At 35.4% G+C, this 25,634-nt stretch overlaps 3 protein-coding genes across 3 annotated transcripts in view; all 3 read left to right on the forward strand.

The window, feature by feature from the left end:
- Positions 1-731: 731 nt before the first annotated feature.
- Positions 732-3,391, forward strand: LOC132108342 (probable zinc transporter protein DDB_G0283629). Its single transcript, XM_059515043.1, has 5 exons — positions 732-882; positions 971-1,110; positions 1,897-1,920; positions 2,161-2,352; positions 3,116-3,391. The coding sequence occupies exons 1-5, from the start codon at positions 861-863 to the stop codon at positions 3,119-3,121; spliced, it is 384 nt and encodes a 127-aa protein (XP_059371026.1). The 5' UTR covers positions 732-860; the 3' UTR covers positions 3,122-3,391.
- An 823-nt stretch (positions 3,392-4,214) lies between these two features.
- LOC132108343 (putative uncharacterized protein DDB_G0292636) lies at positions 4,215-6,806 on the forward strand. Its single transcript, XM_059515044.1, has 4 exons — positions 4,215-4,318; positions 4,423-4,514; positions 5,066-5,197; positions 6,575-6,806. Exons 1-4 carry the CDS (start codon positions 4,312-4,314, stop codon positions 6,578-6,580), a joined length of 237 nt encoding a protein of 78 aa, XP_059371027.1. The 5' UTR covers positions 4,215-4,311; the 3' UTR covers positions 6,581-6,806.
- A 2,025-nt stretch (positions 6,807-8,831) lies between these two features.
- Positions 8,832-25,634, forward strand: part of LOC132107675 (immunoglobulin superfamily member 11-like) — a 103,580-nt gene continuing 86,777 nt past the window's right edge. The window contains exon 1 of the mRNA XM_059513804.1: positions 8,832-9,426. Within this exon, the coding sequence (XP_059369787.1) occupies positions 9,366-9,426 (61 nt within the window). The 5' untranslated portion in view covers positions 8,832-9,365. The remainder of the gene's footprint in view (positions 9,427-25,634) is intronic.

Consider the following 25,634-nt stretch of genomic DNA (forward strand, 5'->3'; position numbering starts at 1 on the left):
CATACTTCCTGGTCTCTGACGTCACCCACCTATGACGTCTCGCCCTTCCTTTGGACTGATTATACACATTATTCAGAGACGTCACGCTGGACGCGTTCCCCAAACGTTCTCAACGCAGCGTCTTGTTCGAGGAACCAGGGTTACATACGTAACCTTAGATGTTTCTCATTCTTTTGAACAAGTTGTGATTGCTTTGGTACATTCATGCAACTGATTATTTTTCCTGTGTTTCTGCCTTTGTGTCCTTATTTCTTTTCCTTTTCTTTTCTTTTCTTTTCTTTGTTCTTTCTTGTATATCAAAATGACGTTATGTTTTTTATTATTTATTTATTTATGCAAAAGGGCCTTCCTTTTGCATAAACCAACATAGGGAGTTATTGTGCTTTTTTTTCAGATAAGTTGTTGAATGTGTTTACACTTCAGATTAAAATTGTTACAGAAGACTCATACAAGCACTTCCCAAACAAAAGAAAACACATAACAAAAAAGAAGTAACAAAATATCAAATTAAATCACACCACACTACATAATTAATAAACACAAGCTATTTCTTATTTAGTCAGCTCACTCACCTACTCATCGACGTCTCTTAGCCAATCAGCTGAGACTATTTAATTAATATTCATGATCAAAGCCGTTGCTAAGCACAGTAAAGAGTTTCGCTCATTTGAATGCATACTTAGCGTTGTCTGTCTTTCAGCCAATCAGCTGCGGCGAATCTTCCGTCATGGTGATTAATATTAATGAGGCACAAAAAACAACTGTCTGGAATCTCTGAGTCTGGGTGGATCCCGGTAGAAACATTATGTGGATGATAAATACTGCTGTCTTCTCGATCAGATCACATTCACTGCTTCATCATGGACTTCGATCTGGGCTCAGGTAAACAGATACAACAGTTATATATCGGTAAACACACACTGATTGATTTCTAAAAGAAACTAACAGCTTTATTCCTGTTTTTGAGCAGCTGTTGGAGATGATGAGGTGAAGAAGCAGGAGGGCAACGAGGTGGAGGGGCTCTTTGGGTTTGGAAAAAAAGATAAAGACAAAGAAAAAGATAAAGATAAAGAGTGTAAGGACAAGGACAAAGATAGTGACAAGCCAAAGGTAAGAATATTTTTAGTTATGATGGTCCGTGAAGGTTTTCTAATACACAGAAAAATCTAAATCACAGTTTCTGTTATTAGAACATCAACATGCATGTCATAACTTATAATGTTATTGTAAATTCTATGTTATATTGATTTCAAACTAAAAACCTAAAACTTAGTTTAACTTGATTAACAGAAACTAAAACTGAAATAAATTGTATATAAAATAAAAAAATGTCAAAAACATAAATGAAAATAACTCAAACTTTAAAATTAAAAGCCAAAGGTTACAGACATAAATGATAAAAAATATATAACTAATTAAATAAAAACATTTATAATTCTTAAATATATTATGAATAATTATAACTAAATTATAAATAATTATACATCATTTTTTAAATATATTACTAAAAAACGATAAGGAAAATGTATAAGTATACTAACTAATATAATTTTATCACTAATTATATTAAAACAACACATTTGGAAAGTGTTTATAATGTGATCGGACAGTTAATAATCTGAATTACCTATTAATTCAAATGTTTGCATAACCTTTTAACCCCTTCCACTCCAAATTTTTTTTCTTTAAAGTCACTTTTCAGGTTCCTAAGGTGTTTAAAATCAGATTATTGAAGCAAAATGTGTTGTGAACAGTGTTTTGTGTTGAGTTCAACCCAGAAGACTCATTTCAAGAGCTCAAAAAATGTTGCCCAACCCTTGAGGGTTAATAATGACGTTACTACATGCTGGTATTTGGAATGTGATGCATTATACTCTTTTATGCATGCATTTTCAGACTGATTGCAAAGAGGATAAAGACAAGGACAAGTGCAAAAAAAAAGAGAAGGACAAGTGAAAAGACAAAGAGAAGGACAAGTGCAAAGACAAAGAGAAGGACAAGTGCAAAGACAAGGAGAAGGACAAGTGCAAAGACAAAGAGAAGGACAAGTGCAAAGACAAAGAGAAGGACAAGTGCAAAGACAAAGAGAAGGACAAGTGCAAAGAAAAAGAGAAGGACAAGTGAAAAGACAAAGAGAAGGACAAGTGCAAAGACAAGGAGAAGGACAAGTGCAAAGACAAAGAGAAGGACAAGTGCAAAGACAAGGAAAAGAAGAAGGATAAAGAGCACAAAAAGGGGCACGGGCATGATCATGGACACGGACACGGTCATGAACACGGACACAGACATGGACATGGACACGGCCGGGGACGTGGACACGGGCACAGGTCATCCTCTTCATCCAGTGATGAGGTAACTTTGTGCTTTTACTATGATTTTATAAACACTTAATTAAAACAAGCCCAAATGAATTTGGTTTTGTGAGACACAGAAGGAGATCTTAAGTATATCGGCTTCTTTTCTGCTGTTTTTTGGTGCAGTTTGCTACCATTAGTTTGTCTATGAGCAGAAAAAGTTTGAGTAAAGAACAGGTTACTAACGTTTTAATCACATTTGTTTACTGAGGATGGATAAATGACGTGATAATGGCATCTCATAAAAACGGCTGATCTTGAGGCGTGGTGCACACTTACAGTCTTAAAGATGCACTATCTAGGGCACATGCTCCATTCTTCAGTTTTGCTTGACTACAGTTCAAAACAAAAGACTCAAATGAATCATTCTGATGATCTGATTGGATGAGCCATGTTTGAAGCTAATCTTCATATATTTTCTACCAGTTGACGTCATGTTTCATGTTCTTCATTCTTACATGTAAGTAATATATTATAAAACAAACCTGGCCAGTTTAAATGTGTCAGACTACTTTAAAAGCACCTGGTTGAAGTCGAGTGCTTTCATAGACTGAATTTCATAGTTTGCTGGATGGGTCCGCCCCTGTAATGCAGACAAACCGGTTTACTTGTTGAAGGGAGGACACTCAAAAGATTTTTTTCAGAAACCAGATTGCATGAGATTCGTGTTTCGCAAATCATTTATGTAGAGTTAAATGCACTTGAACTGTCTTTTTTTTCATAGAAACTGAAAGTTAACATTACTCTCTCTTTATTTGCAGGACTAAAGCTGAAGACTGAAGACATGAGTAGGCCGGGGCAGGTTGTCACACAGGGAAAATGTCCTAAGGGATTTCATGTTTATAGTAACTGTGAGGTTTTGAGTCAAAAAAATCCCATTGCAGAAATGCTTGTTTTCTCTAGCAGTGTGTTTTACATGTTGGTTTCAAACACCTATTTGCAGCATTTATGTAAATTACAGTAATATTTTTGCAAACTAAAATTTCAGTACTAGTATCTGTTACATGAGTTCTGCACTGCATATACATAATCTATGAAAATCATTCTTGTTATTTATCCCATACAGTATATAGTGACAACACGGCCCAGTAAAGGTCAAAATAATGAACTGAAGACTATATTTACACTGGATAATAATGATATATCCAATAGCAATTGCAGGCTTGTGACTAATGATAAAGTGACAAAATAAACTTACTGTGAGAAATTAACTGGTGTAAAATGTTGTCCTATACTCTTTTATTTACAACACAGTACAACACTTAATATATATGGATATATAGTCAATTAGCAGACACTTTTATCCAAAGTGTCTAACAAGTGAGGTAACTGGAAGCAATTAAAATCAACAAAAGAGTAATTATAAGTCCTATAACAAGTCTCAGTTACAGTACACAAAGAGTTTATATATATAAATGTGTGTAGTGTGTGTGTGTGTGTGACTCTGGACCACAAAGCAACAGGCAAAAATACATTGTATGTGTCAAAATTATATTTAAAAAAAATGTACGCCAAAAAGTTAAGTAAAGATCATGTCCCATGAAGACATTTTGTAAATTTCCTACCGTTTTTATATTTAGATTTGTTATATAAGTGTGTGTGTGTGTGTGTGTGTGTGTGTGTGTGTGTTCTGTATATGGGCGTGGATATGTTGTTATTGAAATAGGAGTGGAGAACAGATACTTCCGTGAATGCACACCTGAATAAATCACCTGAACGCGAGATTATACTGCGCGACCGCTTAGTCATCCAACCTCATTAATATTCATGAGCCAAGCCTTGCGCTTATTCGCCGATTAACTGTCGTTTACCTGCTCGCGCCCATCGTTCAGCGAATCACATAATCCGACTTTGCGGACGTCAGATGATGTAAATTATATATTCATGAGACAAGCTCTTTTAGTCCTCGGCTGAAAACACAGATCTTCACAAACGTCGGTAACTACAGCAGTTCAACATGGCAGGTAAACCACTGCAAAGCTAATTCAACACTTTATCTTTTTGTATTTTTGAATCATGAAACTAATATAAACGAATGCGTTTTTATTCACTCTTTCTCTTTCTCCAGATGAAGATGTGAAGAAGTCAGAGGGCAAACAAGTGGAGGGAATCTTTGGGTTTGGAAAGAAGGATAAAGACAAGGAAAAGTCCAAAGACAAGGTAAACTTATTTGTACATAATAATCTGATCAGAAACAACCATTAAATTAAAATCGACACTAGAGACATTTGTGTTGTGATTAATGGCTTAAAGATCTCAGAAATCACAGTTTATCCTATTATAAAAACAAAAACGTGATCAATATTGATAATAAGAAACATCTTGTGAGTGTTATACTCGACAAGATGAAGGGGAAGTATTGAAAACATCAGATATCCCTGAAAAACTTTGCATATGGAAATAAGTTTGATACTGTTACAGATATTGAATTTGACTAATCTCTCTCGGGACAGTTGTCTAAAGGTTTCTGAAAAACATCTTCAGTTCAAGATTTTAAGTTCATGTCTGTCAGCAGCCTGTCCATATATGTACACTGTAATCATTTTAAATAAAGGAACAAACTATTTAATGTGTCCCGTCCCAACTTCCTGTTTAAATAGGAAATATGAGTATTCATAATCACTGACAAAGAGTGCAGAAATCCACGTGTCCGTCTGCTGTTTAATGAAATATGAGATGTTATTTTAATTGTATTTATTGGTTGTTTTCAGAGTGATTCTAAGGATAAAGATAAGCACAAAGAACACAAAGGAAAAGAACATAAAGACAAAGACAAGAAGAAGAAGAAAGACAAGGATCACAAGAAGAAGGACGGTCACAAGTCTTCGTCTTCCAGCGATTCGGTAACCGTTTTTTTTTTTTTTTTTTTACATCATTTTAATGCACGTACTGTATTAATGCACAGGTACAGTTTGAAGGTATTAATATGAGCAAAGTATAAACCGGGAATGAGTTATATTGCATTTATTAGTATTAATTATGTATGTGAAGCCAGCAGATAGACACAATGACCACAGGCAGCAGGGTTGGGCTCCATAAAGGCTGTGATAGTGGTGTCTGGTAAAACCAGTTGATCTGGAGGTGTGGTCCAGCTGAACGGCTGAAATAGAGACTTCACTCCTCGGGGTCTCCTGGAAAGTTTAACTGTGATTTCTTCCCGTCCCACGCAGCATTCCTGCAGTTAGACCTCACTTAGCACACGTTTAGAGACACCCGGAATTCTGGAACTTAACCAAAATAACCGCTTTATTTAGACACCGATAAGATCTTTGTATAAACAAACCAAACAATACGCTAGAACCTTGTTATAAGCAAAACAATAACCTGTTTAGTGAGGACAGATTACCTTAGTATCACCTACACTTCTACAGGGAAAGTAGTTCAAAGAGAATTGATTAAAAGTTACCTGATACATTGGTATTTTAAATAACAATGTATCAACTATAAAAATAGGCTATACTATAAATATATATAATTTAAAAAAAGATTAGAAAAAACAGTAATTTAATACACTAAAATAAATTACATATATATATATATGTGTATATATGTATTATAATTTTCATTTTAACAAACTAATGAAATTATAAAAAAACTAAAATTTAAATTACATTTAAATATTTGGTGTGTGTGTGTGTTAGTGTGTGTGTGTGTATATGCATGCACTCACACATACTGTATACACACACACACATATATTTGTATTATTCAAAAATTGCATACACACACACATAGATAGATAGATAATTGATCCTACTAGTCTTATGTTAACATGCATAACAGATTTTTTATTAATACGCTTTAGAAACCATGTGCATTTCAGTATGTTTTCACCCATAGACATTCATAATAAGTGTATTTACTGTAAACATGTTTTTTTTCATTAAATGTGTATTACTTGCAACACTATTGTGAAATCTGCGCAGCAGTGCTAGAGATGCAGAATGAATGTTAATGTGGCAGCGGAGGGGTTTCGTGATGGGTGCAGTGTTTGATCTTTCATTCTGCGTGGTGTTCAGGATCATTTGTAGACGACTCGCGGCGAGAGATACAGCAGAGCGTGAGCTGGTGATAAAAGCACATATCTATCACACGGTGTCTGCAATGGAATGAAATGTGCACTTTAAGAGTCTCTCGGAGGCGATAACCGCCTCACATGGCCCTTATATTCTTATAAAAATCTGAAGGTTAATGTTTGTCTTTCTCTCTGTTTATTGTAGGACTAATGCAAGACTGAAGATTCATCTGATACCTCCAATATCATAATGTAAAATCTTTATTAAAGGATTTTTGTAGATGTATACGTGCAATATTATGTAATGCAGGGGTGAATATTAAATCTTTTGAAGTTTTCATGAAGTTTTTGAGCTGTAATTATAAACTTCCACAAGGTGGCGCTACTTGCATGCCAAATCCTGAGTGAAGCACTGGAATAAAGAAACTTATCAGCTATTGTGTGTGGAATTGTTTTCTGGTTTAATATATTCTGAAGTTTGAAATAACTTTTCATTCATTATTTTATCTGATATTAACTTTCAATGGTTGCTGGTTAGTGAGCTGTTATTGTTTTGTTAAATCTAGCCCAGTTTGTTGTACAAATGTAGGCCATGTTTGATTAATTTATGAGTGTAATATTCAAACTTAAAGCATTTAGCACAAATTAATTGCTATATGTTCTGAAAATAAAACTTTATCTAGTAACTTAGTTCATTAGAAATCGGTTAAAGTGTGTTCGGTTATCCCACATCCTCTGATTTGCACCAGGAAAATGGAAAAAATCAGTTGTCAACATGACAATATCTTTGTCTAAACAGCACGCTTATGCAAATGCATGGCTGATTTTGAAGCTTTCAGCACAGATCTGTCTTGTTTGAGCACGATTTGTTTGCTTATTCATCTATGTTTGAGCATGGCACAGATAATTCATCTGAACAGCAGGGATGAAACGCGGCTGCTTCCAAACTCAGTTTTGGACGTACTTTGCTGGGCTGAAGACAACTGTATGCCAGAGATAAGAGAACAGGACGATTGTCGCCCAGAGGCGGAAGAGAGGGATATTTCTCTCTGTCCGTCAGACTGAAACAGTCTTTCTCTCTTATTCTGTGCCAAATGCCTGCAGGATAAATGCAAAGCACTGGGTTGCTTTTTTTTTTCCAGCCACACCCTGTCAATCTTTCACATGCATATTTCATCAAACACACTGAAGATGCTGAAAGTTTAATTGGGGGAAAAGTTGGCTTGTTTCGGTGGTTGGAGATGTTCAGTGCGGTCGAGGTCAGAGATCTGAACATCAGAATCTCAGCAGCATCTGCTGCTCTGCACATTTCTTACAGAAGATGGATGTACATGCAGGGAAGTTTTTCTCAGGTGTGTGAGGGGTTATTTAGCTTTACTTTAAGGACTAGTTGGTCCCAGAAGTAACTAAATCAAGCAAGTCAGGTTAAATTACAGTATGTAATGGGATTTTTTTTAATTGCACTTAAAATAAATGATGTTCCTGTGTTCATTAAGGGTTAATAGTCATTATTATATTACAAGTTATGTGTGTGTGAGTGAACGGAGTACCAAATTTGTGAAAATTAAATTTAACATGAATAAATAATAAATATTTTAAATATATAATAAATAATTACTTTTAGTGAATGAAATTTTTTTTAATGGATTACTTTGTTTTACTTTGTTTTATTTCTGTATTTAATCACTTTTATTTTGTGGTTTTTTTTTACTATAATTTTATTCTTTTAATATTTTTATATTTATTTATACATTAATTTATTGTTATATTTATTTATTTATGCACACGTATGTCTTTTTATTAGTTATTTTTAGTACTTATTTTTCCTTTTATTATAAAAAGGTTATATATATTTTTATTCTTTATTTTTAAATGTATTTATGCATTCATTTATTGTTACATTTATTTATTCCCACATCTCCATATTTATTTATTTATACATTATTTTATAAGACAAATGAAATGCTATTTCAAGATAGCTACAGTACTGTGTGTTTGGCTTGTTCTGTATCATAAATGTCAGATGGATGATAGACAGGTGTTTTATTGATTCTATCTCTAAACAGGTTTATTGATCAGTTAATGTATTGATTTGATCTTTGACAGCCTAATTGAGAGCTCAGAGTGTAATAATTGTACAATACTGAACACTATAATAAATATAATGCAGCTACAGGCATAAAAAGATAATTTATCTTCTCACACGTAAAAAGCTTGTTAAAATAGACTTGTTTGTATGGTGTACAAAATAATACTATAATATAAAAATAATTAAAAATATTTTAAATTAAAATAAAGTACAGTAATAAAACTAGTTTATAAATGGGCCGAGAATAAATCAATTTCACAATTAAAAAAATCTATTGTTTAAATTTTTGCCTGTAAAAATATAAAAAGGGTTAATTTAATAATAATAAATGTCATTCAATAGAATGTCTTTTCCTGCGCGCACCTGACGCGCGGTCACACTGGGGCGCGGCGCCGCCGTGCATGCGCGCGTGCGCGCTGCCACCTTTTCGCGCCAGAGGAGGGCACAGTTACCTCGCGCTTCGACTGGCGTCAGCGGTCTCTAGGCAACAGGCCAGTTGTCAGTCAGTCAGTCAGATTTCTCAATCGGAGCGGAGAGCGGCGGCAGCGGCTTCGGTAACGGCCCTTTCAAAAATCCGCTGCACATTTTACCGGTTCACCGTGAGCAGCATGTGAACATAGCTCGGTGTCGTGCTGAAGAACAGACCCGGACACCCGGTACCGACCGAACCGGACGCGTTAACGCGGATCCCGACTCGAACGCGAGGCGAAGGTGTTCTCTGAGGGAATTTTACGCGCCGATTTAGCTCTTAGTTTCACATGTTGTTGTTGAAATATTTAAAAAATGCTTTAGATTTAATTCGTGACTTTGATTTTAAGAGACAGTTACTTTCCCACCATCAAACTGTGGGAAAAAATCCTGACTTTGAACTTCATACTTAACAACACGACGACTTTCCCTCAGAAAAATGCTGAAATTTCATAATTCTGACCTGTGGATTGCTTGGCTGGTCTTCTTTTGCGTGAATGGTAAGTTTTATTATTATTATTATAATTTATGTGCAGCTCCTACACTTGCTTTTTATTTGCTTTTCAGTTCTTATTTATAGCGCTAATTGTTATGGACTAGTTGCGGTGACGTCACACAATCCTATACTTAACAAGGAGTGTAAACAAGGTCTCGGGAGTAGTTCAGGATTTGAGGTGTTAGAGAAGGTTTGACAACTTTCATGTGAAGATGTGCATGTGTATGTCTTTGTGTGTGTTTGTGTCAGACACCAAAAATCCTCACTAATGACCTGTTTTCAGTGTTTTACACACACATACACACTGCCGGGGTTTGATTCCTTGTATGTTTTTGGCATGCAAAGTACAGTGTGATCTGAACAACACAAAGCTTGTTGCTGGGAAATCGTGAGTGGGTCATGATGATCATGGAAGCAGATACATTGATGGACGGGCCAGACGGAGAGCCATAATCCAACCAGATTATGAAGAGCACTGCTCCACGTGATGCTTGTGACAGACAGATGCACGTACACACACACACACACACACACACACACACACACACACACACACACTTACACACTTTCATTGTACCATCCTTTGTGGCATTCGGGTGATATTTGTTTGCACATGTTGGTCCACACAGGACTTGCATTTGCAGGTAACTCCAGTCTGGGATTGTATATTCATCCACTATCATCCAGATCAGCATATTGGATGCATCTGCTAACTGTAGAAAAAGTGGCTTTGTTGTTTCCTTGGGTTCTTTGGAATTTCTTAAGCTTCTGTAAACCATGTCTGAAGTCTTTTTGTCACCATATATTCAGAGTAGAGTTTCAGTCATGCAAAACATTGTCCGTGTCTGAATATGCATTCATCCCCTACTGTATAATATGCAGTAAGCAACTCCTTTTGCATGCAAGTACACGTTAGAGTAAAAGTGTGAACACATCAATTCGGCCATTTATGATATCTTTGCACAGATAAGGCTACTCAATGCCTGCTCAAAATTCAGTGTAAAGGTGCAATGCTGCATGAAAACAAACAGACTAGGGCATTTCCACAGCAATTACAACTCTATGCTTTAATTACTTGTGTCAGAGCAGGCATGGTTTAGTCACTAAATCTGTGGAAATGCATTTATGCCACTTTCTGAGAAGCATTAAACAGTCTACCTTTAAGACACCTGAATGCCACTTCAGAAGCGCCTCTGTGCCACCTTTGCAATGTAATTTGGCATTAAAGTTTGTTTTGCGCAATCATTTTTGCACAGTCCAACTTCCCTTTAAAATCAAACCAAACTGAATTCAATTTGATTTAAAAAAATAATAGAACCTTTATGATTGTTGTCGAATAGGTTTCCCAAACATTTTGAACTTCCAGAAAATTGCACACAAACACAATGAGATGCTATTAAAGTGAAATATTGTTTTGTTATAATAATATTGCACAATAGACTTTAAGAGAGAGTGATGATAAATACAAAATTTTCACATATCATTTCTGGGCAGTGCATATTGACAGTATTGATTTTGTTTTATTGCCCTGCTGATTATTTTCATTACCAGTTTGAGTGCTGAGCAGTGTTTAAGTATTTTAGTAACACTGAGGTCATGTTATAATTTTACATAATATTTAGAAAAAGTTTTAGTAATTTTATTATGTGTTTGAATAATTTTTATTCATTTTTTATTCATTTTTTTTTTTTTAGTTTTTTAAAAATTAATTTCAGTTGCAGTTTCAGTTATTTAAATGCATCAAGTTAATTGAGAAATGTTGCTTTGACAATTAGCGGGGAAAAATGATTTTATATTTTATTTTACATCAAGTAATGAAAATATTATTTTTATGGTCTTATTTTTAACTACAAATGGAGATGATGCTTAGTCTTGCAAAACTGATATGCACAACTTTTTTTTGTACGATATAGTTTGGCATTGGCCTAATTCAATCTCCATGCTAGTTAGTTTCTCTCTCCATCTCTCTGTAAAGCATGTTGACGCTAAGCAGATGAGATAACAGCCCTGGATGTGTACGTCTATTCAGACATGTCTCATTAATACATGCATGTTTGTGATAGCTTTTGCTGGTACATCCATGTAGGGACTCCACTGAACAAATATGCAATGCTGTCGTCTCCAGCACAGGATCGATTTACAGAGCACTTCCAGGTGTTTAGTTCTGTTCAGGAGCGGCACCCTGAGCGAGATTCACTTTAAATGTGGGTGTAAAGTGTCATGAGAGCCCGAGCTATGGGTCGGGCTCCAGCGAAACCCTGTGTTTTTGTCCCACAGAGGCCTGTGCTCGTGGTGTTATGGATGTTGTTGTCAGAAACTGGGGCGTCTTCCAGAGCTCGCTGTGTTTCCTGCGCCGCTGTCACTGTCAGTTTAGAGACATGTCCCTGCACATGATCACCGGATCTTCGGTCATTAATTTTGCATCTTCGCCATTAGGAAATGGCCAGGCAGCACGAAGGAAGGGCCACGGAGAGGCACCTAGAGGGCATGTGAGGGAAAAATGGGCATGCAAGTCTGAACTTTAAAAAGAAAAGTAGATAGATCGATGGAGACAGAGTTATGCACAGCCACTGACCAAGTCGTCATCTGAGGCCTGAGCTGAAATGAATGATTTCTTACAATGTTTTGAAGGAGAGCTAGAGAGGGAGAGAGGGACGGAGGTTTCTCTTTGCTTGAGTTCTAATCATTGTATCGCTCTGCCTCAGGCTTCAGGAACCACAGCAGCGAACAGATCAATTCTGCCAATTAAAGTTCATCCGAAGCGGTGCTGCACTTTTTGACCCTGCGCTGAATGCAACTTCGCTTGAAAATTAAACCAAACTGAATTAACATAAAAATTGATTTATTGTATAAAGTTTGCAGATAGTTTTCTTATGGATAGGAGCAAAGTTGAATAAGGGTGAATCTTCCTGCAATTATTTTGTCTGATTTTAGTTTAGTATCTGCTTTTATAAAATCTATTAGCATTTTTTTTTTCTTTTTTGTTAAATAATTTTTATTGATTGTATTTAATTTCCATATACATTTACATGCCAAATATTGCTTAATATCCTTTTTGCTCAACTCTTTCTGAGTGCAGTTTTCATAAAATCCTTTTAATGAACCCTCATAAAGTTTAAGTTAATTAAAAGCTAATTACTAGAAAAGCTTGTTGGTCCAACAATGTGGAAACCCTGGTTAGAGCCCTTGTTTTCTTCTTCTTATTATTATTATTAATATTATTATTATTTATACAGCTATAATATTTATTGATATTTTGAGTTAGCTTTTATTGTATATTTTTAGTTTGAGTAATTTTTATGTTCAGTTATCAATTTTATTATTAAAATGTAAAATTAATTAAAACTTTTACAGTATTAAAAGTAGAATTATTTTATTATTATTTCTATTTGGGTTCATTTATTTTTAATTTCAGTTTTATTTTAATTAATAAAACATATTTTTTTCGTTTTAAGTTTTAGTAAACAAAAACAACACTCGTTAGAGCACTTTTTGGTACCAAGTAAAAACTGCAAATACGGCCTTACATTTAAAAAAATCTTTTTTTTTTTTTACTTACCCATTCCACTTTTGTGTTTAAATAAGTGAGGGTCAAAATGAAGATTATGATGCCAATATAAATGCTTTTTCCTGCTAAAACGCGGAGCAGCTGGAATGTGCAGAGGACAGATGGAAGTTTCCACCTCGATTATCTTCAGCTAAAAATATCCACTCAAAAATTAAACGACCACTGGGACTGCTAGCAAAGTGCCTGAGAGAGAAAGAGATGGGATAGGACGACTGCCATCCTTGGGTTTAGGGACGAGGAATGAATAAATGATATGAGATTTATGAGCGAGATAGAGAGTCACCTTCAAGAGACGTGAGGTCAGCAGCGGGCTAGAGGTCTAACCACAACACATCCCACCTGATTCCTGCTAAAACACCGCTGGCTAGATCACTGCTTCTTCTCAACTGGTGGTTCGTGACCCAAAAAAAGACAGCAGGGAAAGATCATGTTAAATGCATGCACTAAAACCATTAAGACCGCAAAATAAATAAGAGATAAATTCCAGTTTTTAAACCTCCTGTGTGTTGGGGTCAATTTGACCCACACTTGATTTTTGAAATTCTAGTTAAACTATTTATATCTTTTTAAAATTTGGTGGATATTTCTCATCATCAAAGAAAAATCATTCAGATTTTGGATCTTAATCACTGGACTGTTGCAGCACTTAAAAAAGTGTGAGGAAACCACTTCACACTCACAAGGGTTTGAAAAAAAAGACATAAAAAGACAGAGGAAGTATAAATAGCAATACGTACTTACGTTAAGTACAAATAATGTCAGATACTATTAATACTTGTAACTACTAGCACCTCAGTACGCCAAAAATGTCCCATTTATATTAGTTTCTGACATGCAACAATAGAAGATTTCTGTTTTTTTTACATGAATCTTTAGTTTTTAGTGTCGATTTTTGGCGAATTGCATGCAAACCAATGTACTTTAGGTCAATTTGACCCATAAAACTTTTTTTGGAACACAACAGAAGGGTAATACAGTGAATGATTAATATAAGTAATGGCACATACTCCAGAGTTGAGTTTCACAAAGAAATGGCTGTAAATGAATTGACTTTTAAGTGGAGTAGCTCTCTCTGGAGATGATATCCTCTCTTAAACACTTCTCTGTTCGATAGTGTCTTTTAAAGAAGAATGTTCTTTCAGGAGCTGGGCCGATCAGAGACTCACCGAGCTGTTCAAAGCAGCAGATATTCAGTGATTCCAGAGGAAGAAACCTCTTTATTCTACTTCTCCTTCCTTTTGTACTTTTATCTCTCCGAGAGCTGGTCCTCAAGGTATACAACCTGGTCTCAGAATAAATTGTTCAACTCGACAGAGATTCGAGTCTATTTCAAGCCAAAGTTTAATCTGTTCTGGGGAAAGTGCTCACTTAAGAAAAAAAGTTTCAAAAGGAGGTTTTCACAGCGGTGGCTTAGAAGAACCATTTTGTGTTCCCAAAAGAACCTACAGTGAACAGTTCTTAAAAGTGTGAAGAATATAAGAAAAATTCTTTAGAACCTTTTTGCATTATAAAGAACCTTTTGTGTGAAGGAAAGATTCCATGGATGTTAAAGGTTCTACATGGAACCTTCATTGCCTATAAAAAAAAAATTATTTAGGGTTTCTCCGTCCTTCGATCTATTGAAAATATATCTGACAATAGTGAAGCAGCATTTATTCTCAGACAGATGTCCCAGACGTCTTTTCATGGCATCTGTCAGTGATGTCACTCATCTTATGAAATTTTAACGATTTTTTGTAATTCCAGAGGATTAAGCATGTTAGCCGATGGAAGCTTTTTTTAAATATTCAAAACATGATGGTGTGCAATTTTCTGTCTCATATCCTAGTTTAATATGCAGAGACAAATAATAAGACATTTGTAGACTGAATCATTCTAGAAGCGTCTGAGCAGCAGCATTGACCCATCCGCTCTTTGTCTAACTAAACTAGATCTGGAAAACTATTAGCATATAATTTTGCAATATTTTTTGGCATAGTGGCACAGAAATTAAAAGCTTAAGCTTTGAGATCTGTTTACACTCTATTTGATGACATTTTAAATTTGATTTAAACTAGTGAAAATATTCTGTGCAAATGCTTGTTTCAAAAGAAAAATGAATCCCTATAAAACACACACACACACACAGACACACTCCAGATGTTGTTTGTAGAGCGGGTGTCATGAACGATTCTGTGGGAGTGATTACAGAGGCTGATATAAATCAATAGGTCAGAAAGGTGTGTGTGTGTGTGTGTCTGAGATACTGGTAGCACCACTGTCCAGTAATTCACAACAAAGAAGGTCCTCTCTATCTCATTCTCTCAGTTTCTCATTTTCTCTGGCAACCATCATTAACGTCCATTTTTTCGCTGTGTTTTTATTATATTGGATATTGCTTCTCTGCAGGAGAAAAATATTGTTTTATTTTTCTCCTTTAGATGCTTTAGCATAAAAAACAACTAGATTTTTATGTGTCCTCCTCAACAAAATGTGCATAAAGTTTGAAAATCCCCCACAATGCTTTGGATTTGTAGGTAGTTGCCAGCTTTAAGTTATGTTAACACAGTATTTAGGCCTAATTCTGTTTTAGATTTGATTTAATAATGCTATATGTGCAAATGCTGATGTTTACTAGATTTTTACATATTAAAAATTAGAGTGACTTTTCCTGTGCAAAAATCTACAAATGCTAAGGATTTCTAAAAATTAGCATTTTCATTCAGCCCATTTGCTATTTCATAATCATTTACAGTATTTGGCTGAAATGGGAGGTTCACTATGTTATAAAACAGTCCAAATAACGGTGCACTGACACAGCATTTAATTTAGTTTTTGATTTGAGTTAACATGAAAATTTTTCTATGTGAATATATTTGTTACGCAATTTTTTGCATATTCTGAACAAAATATGAGTGATTTTTCCTGCACTAATTCCAAATTGGAATTTTCATTTAGCCAGAATTCTGCGTTAGTGTCATTTGTAGGTGTTTATCTTATAAATTAGTCATTTCTAGTTTCACAAATCAGTATTCAGTCCACTAGACCACTATAGTTATCATGAATCAGTTGTGTGTGTTTGCTGTTTGTGTTTCTGTGCGCTTTAAGATAACAGTAGTATGGCTACTCTTGAGTCATTTTCCTCCCATCTTGTCTTTCTGTAGTATTTACACCTTCTCTCTCTGTCAAGGGGAATCAATATCTGGCTACAGAGAGCGCTTGCTGTGGGCAGTTAACATGAAAACTGTGTTAAAGTCTAATCAATAGACATTACTGATTTAAATAGATCGTTTGTGCAGGTGGACGCACGTGTGCTCATTTGTATTGCTTTAGAGAAGAATGCTCTTTTCTTCTGATGTGTGTAGGAGTCGTGTTTTCAGAGGAAAGTGTTGTGCTTTTAAAGCTCAGGGTTTCTTTTGTTATCTCAGGAATTATTTATGAAGAAATGTTTGCATTAATATTAAGATCTCTGACTTTTGGTAGCTGATTTTGCTGATTTTTACATTGTTTGGATCGCTTATGAAACTCTAGAGGACAAACCTATGAGGTCATTTTCTCTTTTTCATTTTCTCTCATTGTCTAAAGTGTCTAAAGACACTTTAAGGAAGCAGAAGGATTTAAAGTCTCTATTTGCTTTCCAGATTGATGTCATTGCTGTCTAGGACAAACAAATGAGATGTTAAAGAGATCTCATCTGTGATTTCTTTTTTCTTTATAAAGGCATTTCTACTATTTCTGCTGATCACTGAATGAATCAGTTAGTTTGAATAAATTGGTTAAATAAATGATTCACCGAATCACTCATAAAGAAAGTCCCTCATTTAATTCCTGAATGAATCAGTGTGTTTAAACAAATCTGTTGAACAATGTTATGATTCTCAAGTTACAATTCAATTCAATTCAAGTTTATTTGTATAGCGCTTTTTACAATACAAATCATTACAAAGCAACTTTACAGAAAATTATGTTTCTACAATATTTAGTAGTAGCTAGTAGTTTGTGCACGTTTGACAGGATTTTAGAAAAATAAAAATAATAATAATAATACAAGACGTAGTCAGCTAGATGATGAACTATCAATATTATTAATTAATAGTAATTATAGGATGCAGTCACACATGTAGCAATAATTGTTAGTTCTGTTTGTTGATTCAAGGTTAGCATCATCTGGGGTCCTCTGAGGGTCAGCATCATCTCTTCTCAGGTGTTCTGGATCCAGACTGGAGCTTGTGTAAATCCTAGTTACGCAAAACATAGAAACAAAATAGAGACATCATTAGCATAGCTGCTGATCCAACAAAGTAAAATTAGTTTAACCCAAGCTAAAGAATAAAAATGCAGATGCAACTACACTCACAATTTAAGAGATACATTATTCGAATGCTTGGCAAAAGAGATGCGTTTTTAATCTAGATTTAAACAGAGAGAGTGTGTCTGAACCCCGAACATTATCAGGAAGGCTATTCCAGAGTTTGGGAGCCAAATGTGAAAAAGCTCTACCTCCTTTAGTGGACTTTGCTATCCTAGGAACTACCAAAATTCCAGCGTTTTGTGACCTTAGGGTGCGTGATGGGTTGTAGCGTGGTAGAAGGCTAGTTAGGTACGCAGGAGCTAAACCATTTAGGGCCTTATAGGTAAGTAATGATAATTTGTAACAGATACGGAACTTAATAGGTAGCCAGTGCAGAGACTGTAAAATTGGGGTAATATGATCATATTTTCTTGACCTGGTAAGGACTCTAGCTGCTGCATTTTGGACTACCTGTAGCTTGTTTATTGACGAAGCAGGACAACCACCTAGAAGTGCATTACAATAGTCCAGTCTAGAGGTCATGAATGCATGAACTAGCTTTTCTGCATCAGAAACAGATAACATGTTTCGTAGCTTGGCAATGTTTCTAAGATGGAAGAATGCGGTTTTTGTAACATTGGAAATATGATTTTCAAAAGACAAATTGCTGTCTAATATAACACCCAGATTTCTGACTGTAGAGGAAGTAACAGTACATCCGTCTAGTTGCAGATTGTAATCTACAAGATTCTGTGTGGTGTTTTTTGGTCCAATAATTAATATCTCTGTCTTATCCGAATTTAATTGGAGAAAATTATTTGTCATCCAATCTTTTACATTTTTAACACACTCTGTTAGCTTAGATAATTGGGAAGTTTCATCTGGTCTCGTTGAAATATATAGCTGAGTATCATCAGCATAACAGTGGAAGCTAATTCCGTATTTTCTAATAATATTACCAAGGGGCAACATGTATATTGAAAATAGAAGGGGACCTAGGACGGATCCTTGTGGCACTCCATATTTTACTGATGATAAATGAGATGACACCCCATTTAAGTAAACAAAATGGTAGCGATTGGACAGGTAGGATCTAAACCATCTTAGAGCCTGCCCTTGAATACCTGTATAGTTTTGTAATCGATCTATGAGTATGTCATGATCTATGGTGTCGAACGCAGCACTAAGATCAAGTAAGACTAGAAATGAGATGCAGCCTTGATCTGACGCAAGAAGCAGGTCATTTGTAATTTTAACAAGTGCAGTTTCTGTGCTATGGTGGGGCCTAAAACCTGACTGAAATTCTTCATACAGATCATTTTTATGCAGGAAGGTGCTCAATTGAGCAGACACAACTTTTTCTAAAATTTTAGACATAAATGGAAGATTTGAAATAGGCCTATAATTTGCCAGTACACTAGGATCTAGTTTTGGTTTCTTAATAAGAGGCTTGATAACCGCCAGCTTGAATGGTTTTGGGACGTGACCTAAAGATAACGACGAGTTAATGATATTGAGAAGCGGTTCTTCGGCTACAGGTAACAGCTCTTTTAGTAATTTAGTGGGTACAGGATCTAATAAACATGTTGTTGGTTTAGATACAGTGATAAGTTTATTTAGCTCTTCCTGTCCTATATTTGTAAAGCATTGCAGTTTATTTTTGGGTGCGATGGATGAAACTGAAGTGTTAGACGCTGTAGAATCTACATTCGCTATTGTATTTCTAATGTTATCTATTTTATCAGTGAAGAAATTCCTAAAGTCATTACTATTTAACGTTGGTGGAATATTTGAATCAGGTGGCGTCTGGTAATTTGTTAATTTAGCCACTGTGGTAAATAAAAACCTTGGATTGTTTTGGTTATTTTCAATGAGTTTGTGGATATGCTCTGCCCTAGCAGTTTTTAGAGCCTGTCTATAGCTGGACATACTGTTTTTCCATGCAATTCTAAAAACTTCCAAGTTAGTTTTTCTCCATTTGCGTTCAAGACTACGAGTTACTTTCTTGAGAGAGTGAGTATTACTGTTATACCATGGCACAGTACGTTTTTCTCTAACCTTTTTCAATTTGATGGGGGCAACAGCTTCTAATGTATTAGAGAAAATAGTGCCCATGTTGTCAGTAATTTCGTCTAATTCATGTGTATTTTTGGGTACAAATAGCAGTTGAGATAGATCAGGCAGGTTATTTGCGAATCTGTCTTTGGTGGCTGGAACAATAGTTCTGCCCAGACGGTAACGCTGAGACATATAGTTAATATCAGTTATACGCAGCATGCACGATACAAGGAAATGGTCTGTAATATCATCACATTGGGGTACAATATCTATAGCAGTAAGATCGATTCCATGCGATATAATTAGATCTAGTGTATGATTAAAACGATGAGTGGGCCCGGTGACATTTTGCTTGACTCCAAAGGAGTTTATTAGGTCAGTAAACGCAAGTCCTAATGTATCATTTGCATTATCAACGTGAATATTAAAATCTCCCATGATTAGCGCCTTATCAACTGTAACTAGAAGGTCTGAGAGGAAATCTGCAAATTCTTTTAGGAATTCTGTATACGGCCCTGGTGGTCTATACACAGTAGCCAGAGCAAGAGATACATTAGATTTCTTTTGCATGTCTGACAGTGTAACATTTAGCAGAAGTATTTCAAAAGAGTTAAACCTGTATCCTGTTTTCTGGGTAACATTGAGAATATCACTATATATTGTTGCAACACCTCCTCCACGACCAGTCTGACGGGGCTCATGCTTATATCAGTAGTTTGGTGGAGTGGACTCATTTAGACCAAAATAATCATTTGGTTTTAGCCAGGTTTCAGTCAAGCAGAGTACATCAAAACTATTTTCTGTGATCATTTCATTTACAATAACTGCTTTGGGTGTGAGTGATCTAATATTTATGAGCCCAAACTTTAAAAATTGTTTTTGTTCATTTACTTGACATTTTTCTGGTTTAATTACGATAAGATTTTTTCTAGATCCTACATTATATTTCGACCTCACTATTCGGAGAACAGACACAGTCTTAATAGTTTTTACAGCACAAGTACTTTTATCATTTAAGCGGGTGGAACAAAACTCATCATAATAGTTATTAGAGAATTGTCTTACTAGTCACATGGAGCGAAGTGTCCTGGAGATGTTGTCAGAGAGCAGCTCCGCTCCGATTCTGCTGGGGTGTAATCCATCAGCGCGAAACAGCCTAGGACGCTCCCAGAAAAGATTCCAGTTATTAACAAATAGCAGTTTCTGTTCTTTACACCATGACAACAACCATTCATTTAAAGCAAAAAGTCTACTGAACCTTTCGTGTCCTCGTCGATACGTGGGCAGTGGTCCTGACACGACGATCGTCGCCGCGGGCGTCGTGCTGTGAACCGTCTCGATCAGGCTGCTGAAGTCCCTCTTCAGCGTCTCCGTCTGCCGCAGCGTGGTGTCGTTAACCCCGGCGTGAAGCACGACCGCTCTGGGGCTCTCGTCGACCTTCAGGATCGCGGGTATCTGCGCAGAAACATCGAGAACACGAGCACCAGGCAAACAATGAGTGTGCACTTTACCTTCGGCTAACGTAGCACTTACGTGTCGGACGATGGAGTCTCCGATGATCACAGCGTCGCGTCCTGTCTCGCGGAGGGGAGCGAAGCGGTTCCGGATGGAGATGTCGAAGGCAGGAGGGGGAGAAGTCGTCGCCCGGGACCCGGCTCGCGTCAGATGTGTCAAGTCAGGTCAGTCAAGTCAGATGTTTTGTTCCTTAATTAATTAGTATCTGAGAATGAATCGTTTAAGTGGGTGATTCTTTGACTCACTCATAATGATTGTGATTGTGATAAATAATTTAATGACTCACTTATAATGATAGTCATTTATTTCCCTTTAAATACACAGCTGAAATAATAATTGAAAAACTAAAATCTTAAAACTTTTTACTTTTTTAAATCTTAAAACCTTTTATATTTAAACTTGTTAGCTTGCTTTTGTTTAGTTTAAGTTGAAGTACTAAAATATTTTTTTTAAATGTAAAATTATTTAAATAAAAATGTAAGATATATTTATTAAAATTAAAATAAAACAACAAAATTAAAAATTGTAATTTAAAAAAATAAAATCTAATTCAAAATATTAGCAAAAAACTAAAATGATTTCTACAAACACTGATTTCTCCAGTACAAATGTACCGTCTCCACCTGTTAATGTGTTCAGTTCAGTCAGAACATCTCCAAACATCTGCCACCATTGGAAATGATATTTTAAAGAACTGTAATGCAGACATTTGAAGCTCTTTATTTCTTCCCCTGGGAGTCCAGTCCACTTGAATATTTCTTTCAAGCAGTAATTAAACTGTCTGAATGTTCACTATCCTTATAAATGTGTGAAATGGGTAAATGAATGAATCATTGACTCGCTAATAAAGACAGTCCAAAATTAATTAGTGTCCTAGAATGAATAATTTTTGCAACTCACACATAATGATTGTGACTTAGTTATTTTCTAAATAAATAAGTGTGTTTGCACAAATTGGTTGAATGAATCAATGAATCAATTGACTAACTCAACATCGGTTAAAAAGAATGATTTATTTACTCACTCGAAATAATAGCCGCTATTTAATTGTGTGTTTGAATGAACTGGTCATGATTCATTGAATCACTCATAATGATAGTCACTTGTTTTGTTCCTGAATGAATCGGTGTGTTTGCACAAATCAGTTGAATTAATGATTCACTGATTCGCTTGAAATGATAGACACTTGTTCCTGAATGAATCAGTGTTTTTGATCAAATCAGTTGAATGAATGATTCACTGACTCACTCATAAGGGCACTCACTTGTTGCATTCGAATCAATTGATCGAATGACACTCACTCAGCAGGCTCGTAATGATAGTTATTAGTTTAGTTACTTAATATTTAGTTACAGTGTCTTTGCACAAATCATGTGAATAAGTGATTTAACGATTCACTCATAAACATAGAGTCATTTCAGAGTAAATCATAATTTGTTTTCAGTGAATCATTTGAATGAATGATTTGATATCTCCCTCATATGTAATCTATAGAAAAAGTTGTTGAAAAAAACATGTATCTTAATACCGACCTATTTTCTAACTGTTGTATAAAATAAATTTTTAAACTTTCATTTTTTACATCATATGACTCCTTTAAATCTAAAATCTGAACATTCACTTCTAGGAAATAAAGTATTAGACACATTTACTGCGAATAGAGCTTTAAACAGTGAATGCACAGAAAATGCTGTTTGATGCAGGTCATTTGTCTTCATATATGCTCGGGGAACCCGTCTGTAGGACGTGAAGCGTCTCAAACCAACCGTTTCACCGGATAATTCTCTCCTGTTTCTGCCTCTGAAACACACACACATTAACACATAGTCCCTGGCGAGGGCCGTTTGCCATCACATTCACAACACCTCTTTGTCACGTTGACATTCCAGCCCTACAATTGAACCGAAATTGACCACAAGAGCTGAGATCATTAAGGAGATAATGAAAGGAATAATGACACACACACACAGAGAGCAGATATTAGTGTCACTGATCTCTGTGTGATCCATTAGTGTGATCCTGCACAGAAAGGCTTTTTAAGTAGATTCAGGCTATTGGAAAGGTTTTAGTGGACATGTGTGTGCGTGTGTGAGATAAGGATGATAGTTTGTAAAACAGAGAAGTGCTCCTTTGTGTATTTTGGCCAAATCTTCCTCTAAAACAGGCTTAGCTGAGCAGATTAGTGGGCAGTGATTTTATAGATTTATAGATTATGGATTTTTGGATTTGACGTATCAGTCAAACAGCACTTACATTGATCTACTGCTCTCACTTTCTCTGTGTCTCTATTTGTCCGTCTATACATCTTTCCTATTTTTTCTTTTATATATATATATATATATACAGTAAACCAATTAATACATCTGACGATATACATGTGTTCAAAAATGTGTGGTCAGTAAAATGTTTTACTATTGAAATAAGCCTCTTCTGCTGAACAAGGCAAGGCATTTATTTAATAAAAACCAAACTGTAAAATCAGTAAAATTGTGAAATAGATCTATTATTATAAAATCAAAGTAACTAATAAATAAAATGTAATGTATGCTCTGATGAAAGCTGTATTTTTAGCATCATTCCTGCAGTCTTCAGTGTCACATGATCTTCAGAAATCATTGTAATATGATGATTTACTGCTCAAGAAACATTTCTGATTATTATCAATGTTGAACACAGTTGTGCTGCACAATATTTTTGTGGAAACTGTGATACATTTTACTTTTCAGGATTCACAGATGAATGGAAAGTTCAAAAGAACAGCATTTATTTGAAATATTAATATTTTGTCACTTTCGATAATGCATCCTAATTGGATAAAAGCATACTTTTTTTTTTTTTTTTATCTTACTGATCCCAAACTTTTGAAAGGTAGAGTGCATATAAGTATGAGTGTCACGGTACACAAAATGTATGTTTTGTTTGGAGTAATTTGTGTTAAATAGGTTGTTTTTCAAAGTCGGTGCTTGAAATAAAAGCTGTTTATTTCATTGATTTTTATTGATGACTGCCATGTTGATATTTCAATTGTAGGTCTATCTTTTATTTTATAGTAGACCTGTTTTAAAACACCATATATTTTTACAATATTTTAATTGTGGCACAAATAGCCTAGTCTTTTGTTATCCTCATCAATTATTTGGTAATTATTGCGGGCAAATTAATTGTAATTTTAATTTAATAATAAAAGTAACTTCATAATCATCTTCATAATAATAATAGGCCTAATAAAAATAAGATTGTAACTGGCCACTTTATTTTCAAAATGCCAAATATCTTAATATCGCCAAAAAGGTTATATAGTTATAGTCTAACAAACCTGATTCTAACTAATGTAAAGCTCTCTCTATCATCAGTGTTTTTGTTCTTGTCATTCATCAGTCACCACTGCTTTCACTCTGCTGTTAATGACGGCTCTTTATCTTCATCTGTGTTCCTCAGACTGTCCATCATATATAATTAATGCTGTTTTCTCGTCGGCCACATCAGACTAAACATCAGTGACAAACTGCTCATTTCCAACAGACTGAAACCAAACGCATCAGCGTTAAGAAGTACAGCAGATCTCTGATTTTTCTGCTTGTTTCACTGGACTTTATTGCAATTCTCACTGTCAAAAACTCGTCCAAAGTCCCTCTACGGTAAAAAAACGACAACTGGTGATGGATTTACTTTTGGAACCGTAACCCATCTCGCTCTTTTCCCAGCTCACATCTGTCCAGGAATTGTTAAATATTTCCTCTATTTCGCAGCTCCCTCGACTCAACAGTTTTCTCTCACTTTCTCAGGTTCTTTTTAATGTGATTTGTACACTTTTGTAAGCATCTCTCTGAGACACAGTGACTGATTTGTGCATGTATTAGTCCGTTAATAAGCGAGTCTCTTGTACAGTTAAACAATGAAGTTCCCTGAGCTCTGACTTCAAGACTTTACAACACATGACCGGAGCGTGAAACCTGATATTATGGATTCTGAATACAACTCGGAGAAAGTGTGATAAAAGCCAGACTCCCCTTCAAATGATTACACGGCCTCACTCGATGAAAATGAGCTCAATTATAATTAATCCTGATTTAAATACTGCTGCAGGAATTAATTACACATTAGCATAAGGCTGAGTTCTTTGATAGTCTGTGTGCGTGTAGCGTACAGAGAAAGAGAGCGAGATCGAGCGCTGTTTGCAGATAAGCTAATATTAAATCTGGGCTTTGCCTGATGTGTGCAGAAGTGGATTTAATCTTTCTGTGTACCTGTGAAAGTAGAGAGCTGAGATAATGTTGCTTTTTAGGTCCAAACATGCAACATTTGTGTGTGAGGCTTAAATGATTCTTCCTGTTTCTTTCTGCTGCTGGACCATAAAACAGTGAAACTCCCCACTAAAACACCAATGAAAACTTTTTCTTTCAGTGTTGACGAGCCTAATCTCTTTCATTCCAGTCATTTTTTATTATTTCACATTATCCGGTTTGCTTTTTCTCAGAATATTCAATTTTATCTGAATTAAGTTTTCATTTAATATTTATTCATCGCTGCATTAAATGTTAAAGTGATCACATTAAATCTTGTTGCATTAAAAAATCAGCACTAGAAAGTGCACACATGCACTACAGACAGGAAGTGATATCATGGAGCTCATCCTGTTTCCTGCTATGATGGATTCCTGTCCGATTCTTCCGTTTGTCTCACATGACTGATTTGGACTCAGGTGCGCTTCTGTTAGACGAGCATCAGCTGATGTGGGGAAAAATGCCCACATCATGCCAAAAGAGGTTGTTTTCTTCAAGCTTGAATTGTTCATTACACG

This window comes from Carassius carassius, chromosome 28 (assembly GCF_963082965.1).
Source record: "Carassius carassius chromosome 28, fCarCar2.1, whole genome shotgun sequence".
NCBI lineage: Eukaryota > Metazoa > Chordata > Actinopteri > Cypriniformes > Cyprinidae > Carassius > Carassius carassius.

Coding starts and splice junctions, on each gene's coding strand:
- LOC132108342 (XM_059515043.1), top strand. CDS start 861: ATGGACTTCGATCTGGGCTCAG. Junction 883..970: donor GGACTTCGATCTGGGCTCAG/GTAAACAGATAC, acceptor GTTTTTGAGCAG/CTGTTGGAGATGATGAGGTG. Junction 1,111..1,896: donor AAGATAGTGACAAGCCAAAG/GTAAGAATATTT, acceptor ATGCATTTTCAG/ACTGATTGCAAAGAGGATAA.
- LOC132108343 (XM_059515044.1), top strand. Junction 4,515..5,065: donor AGGAAAAGTCCAAAGACAAG/GTAAACTTATTT, acceptor GGTTGTTTTCAG/AGTGATTCTAAGGATAAAGA.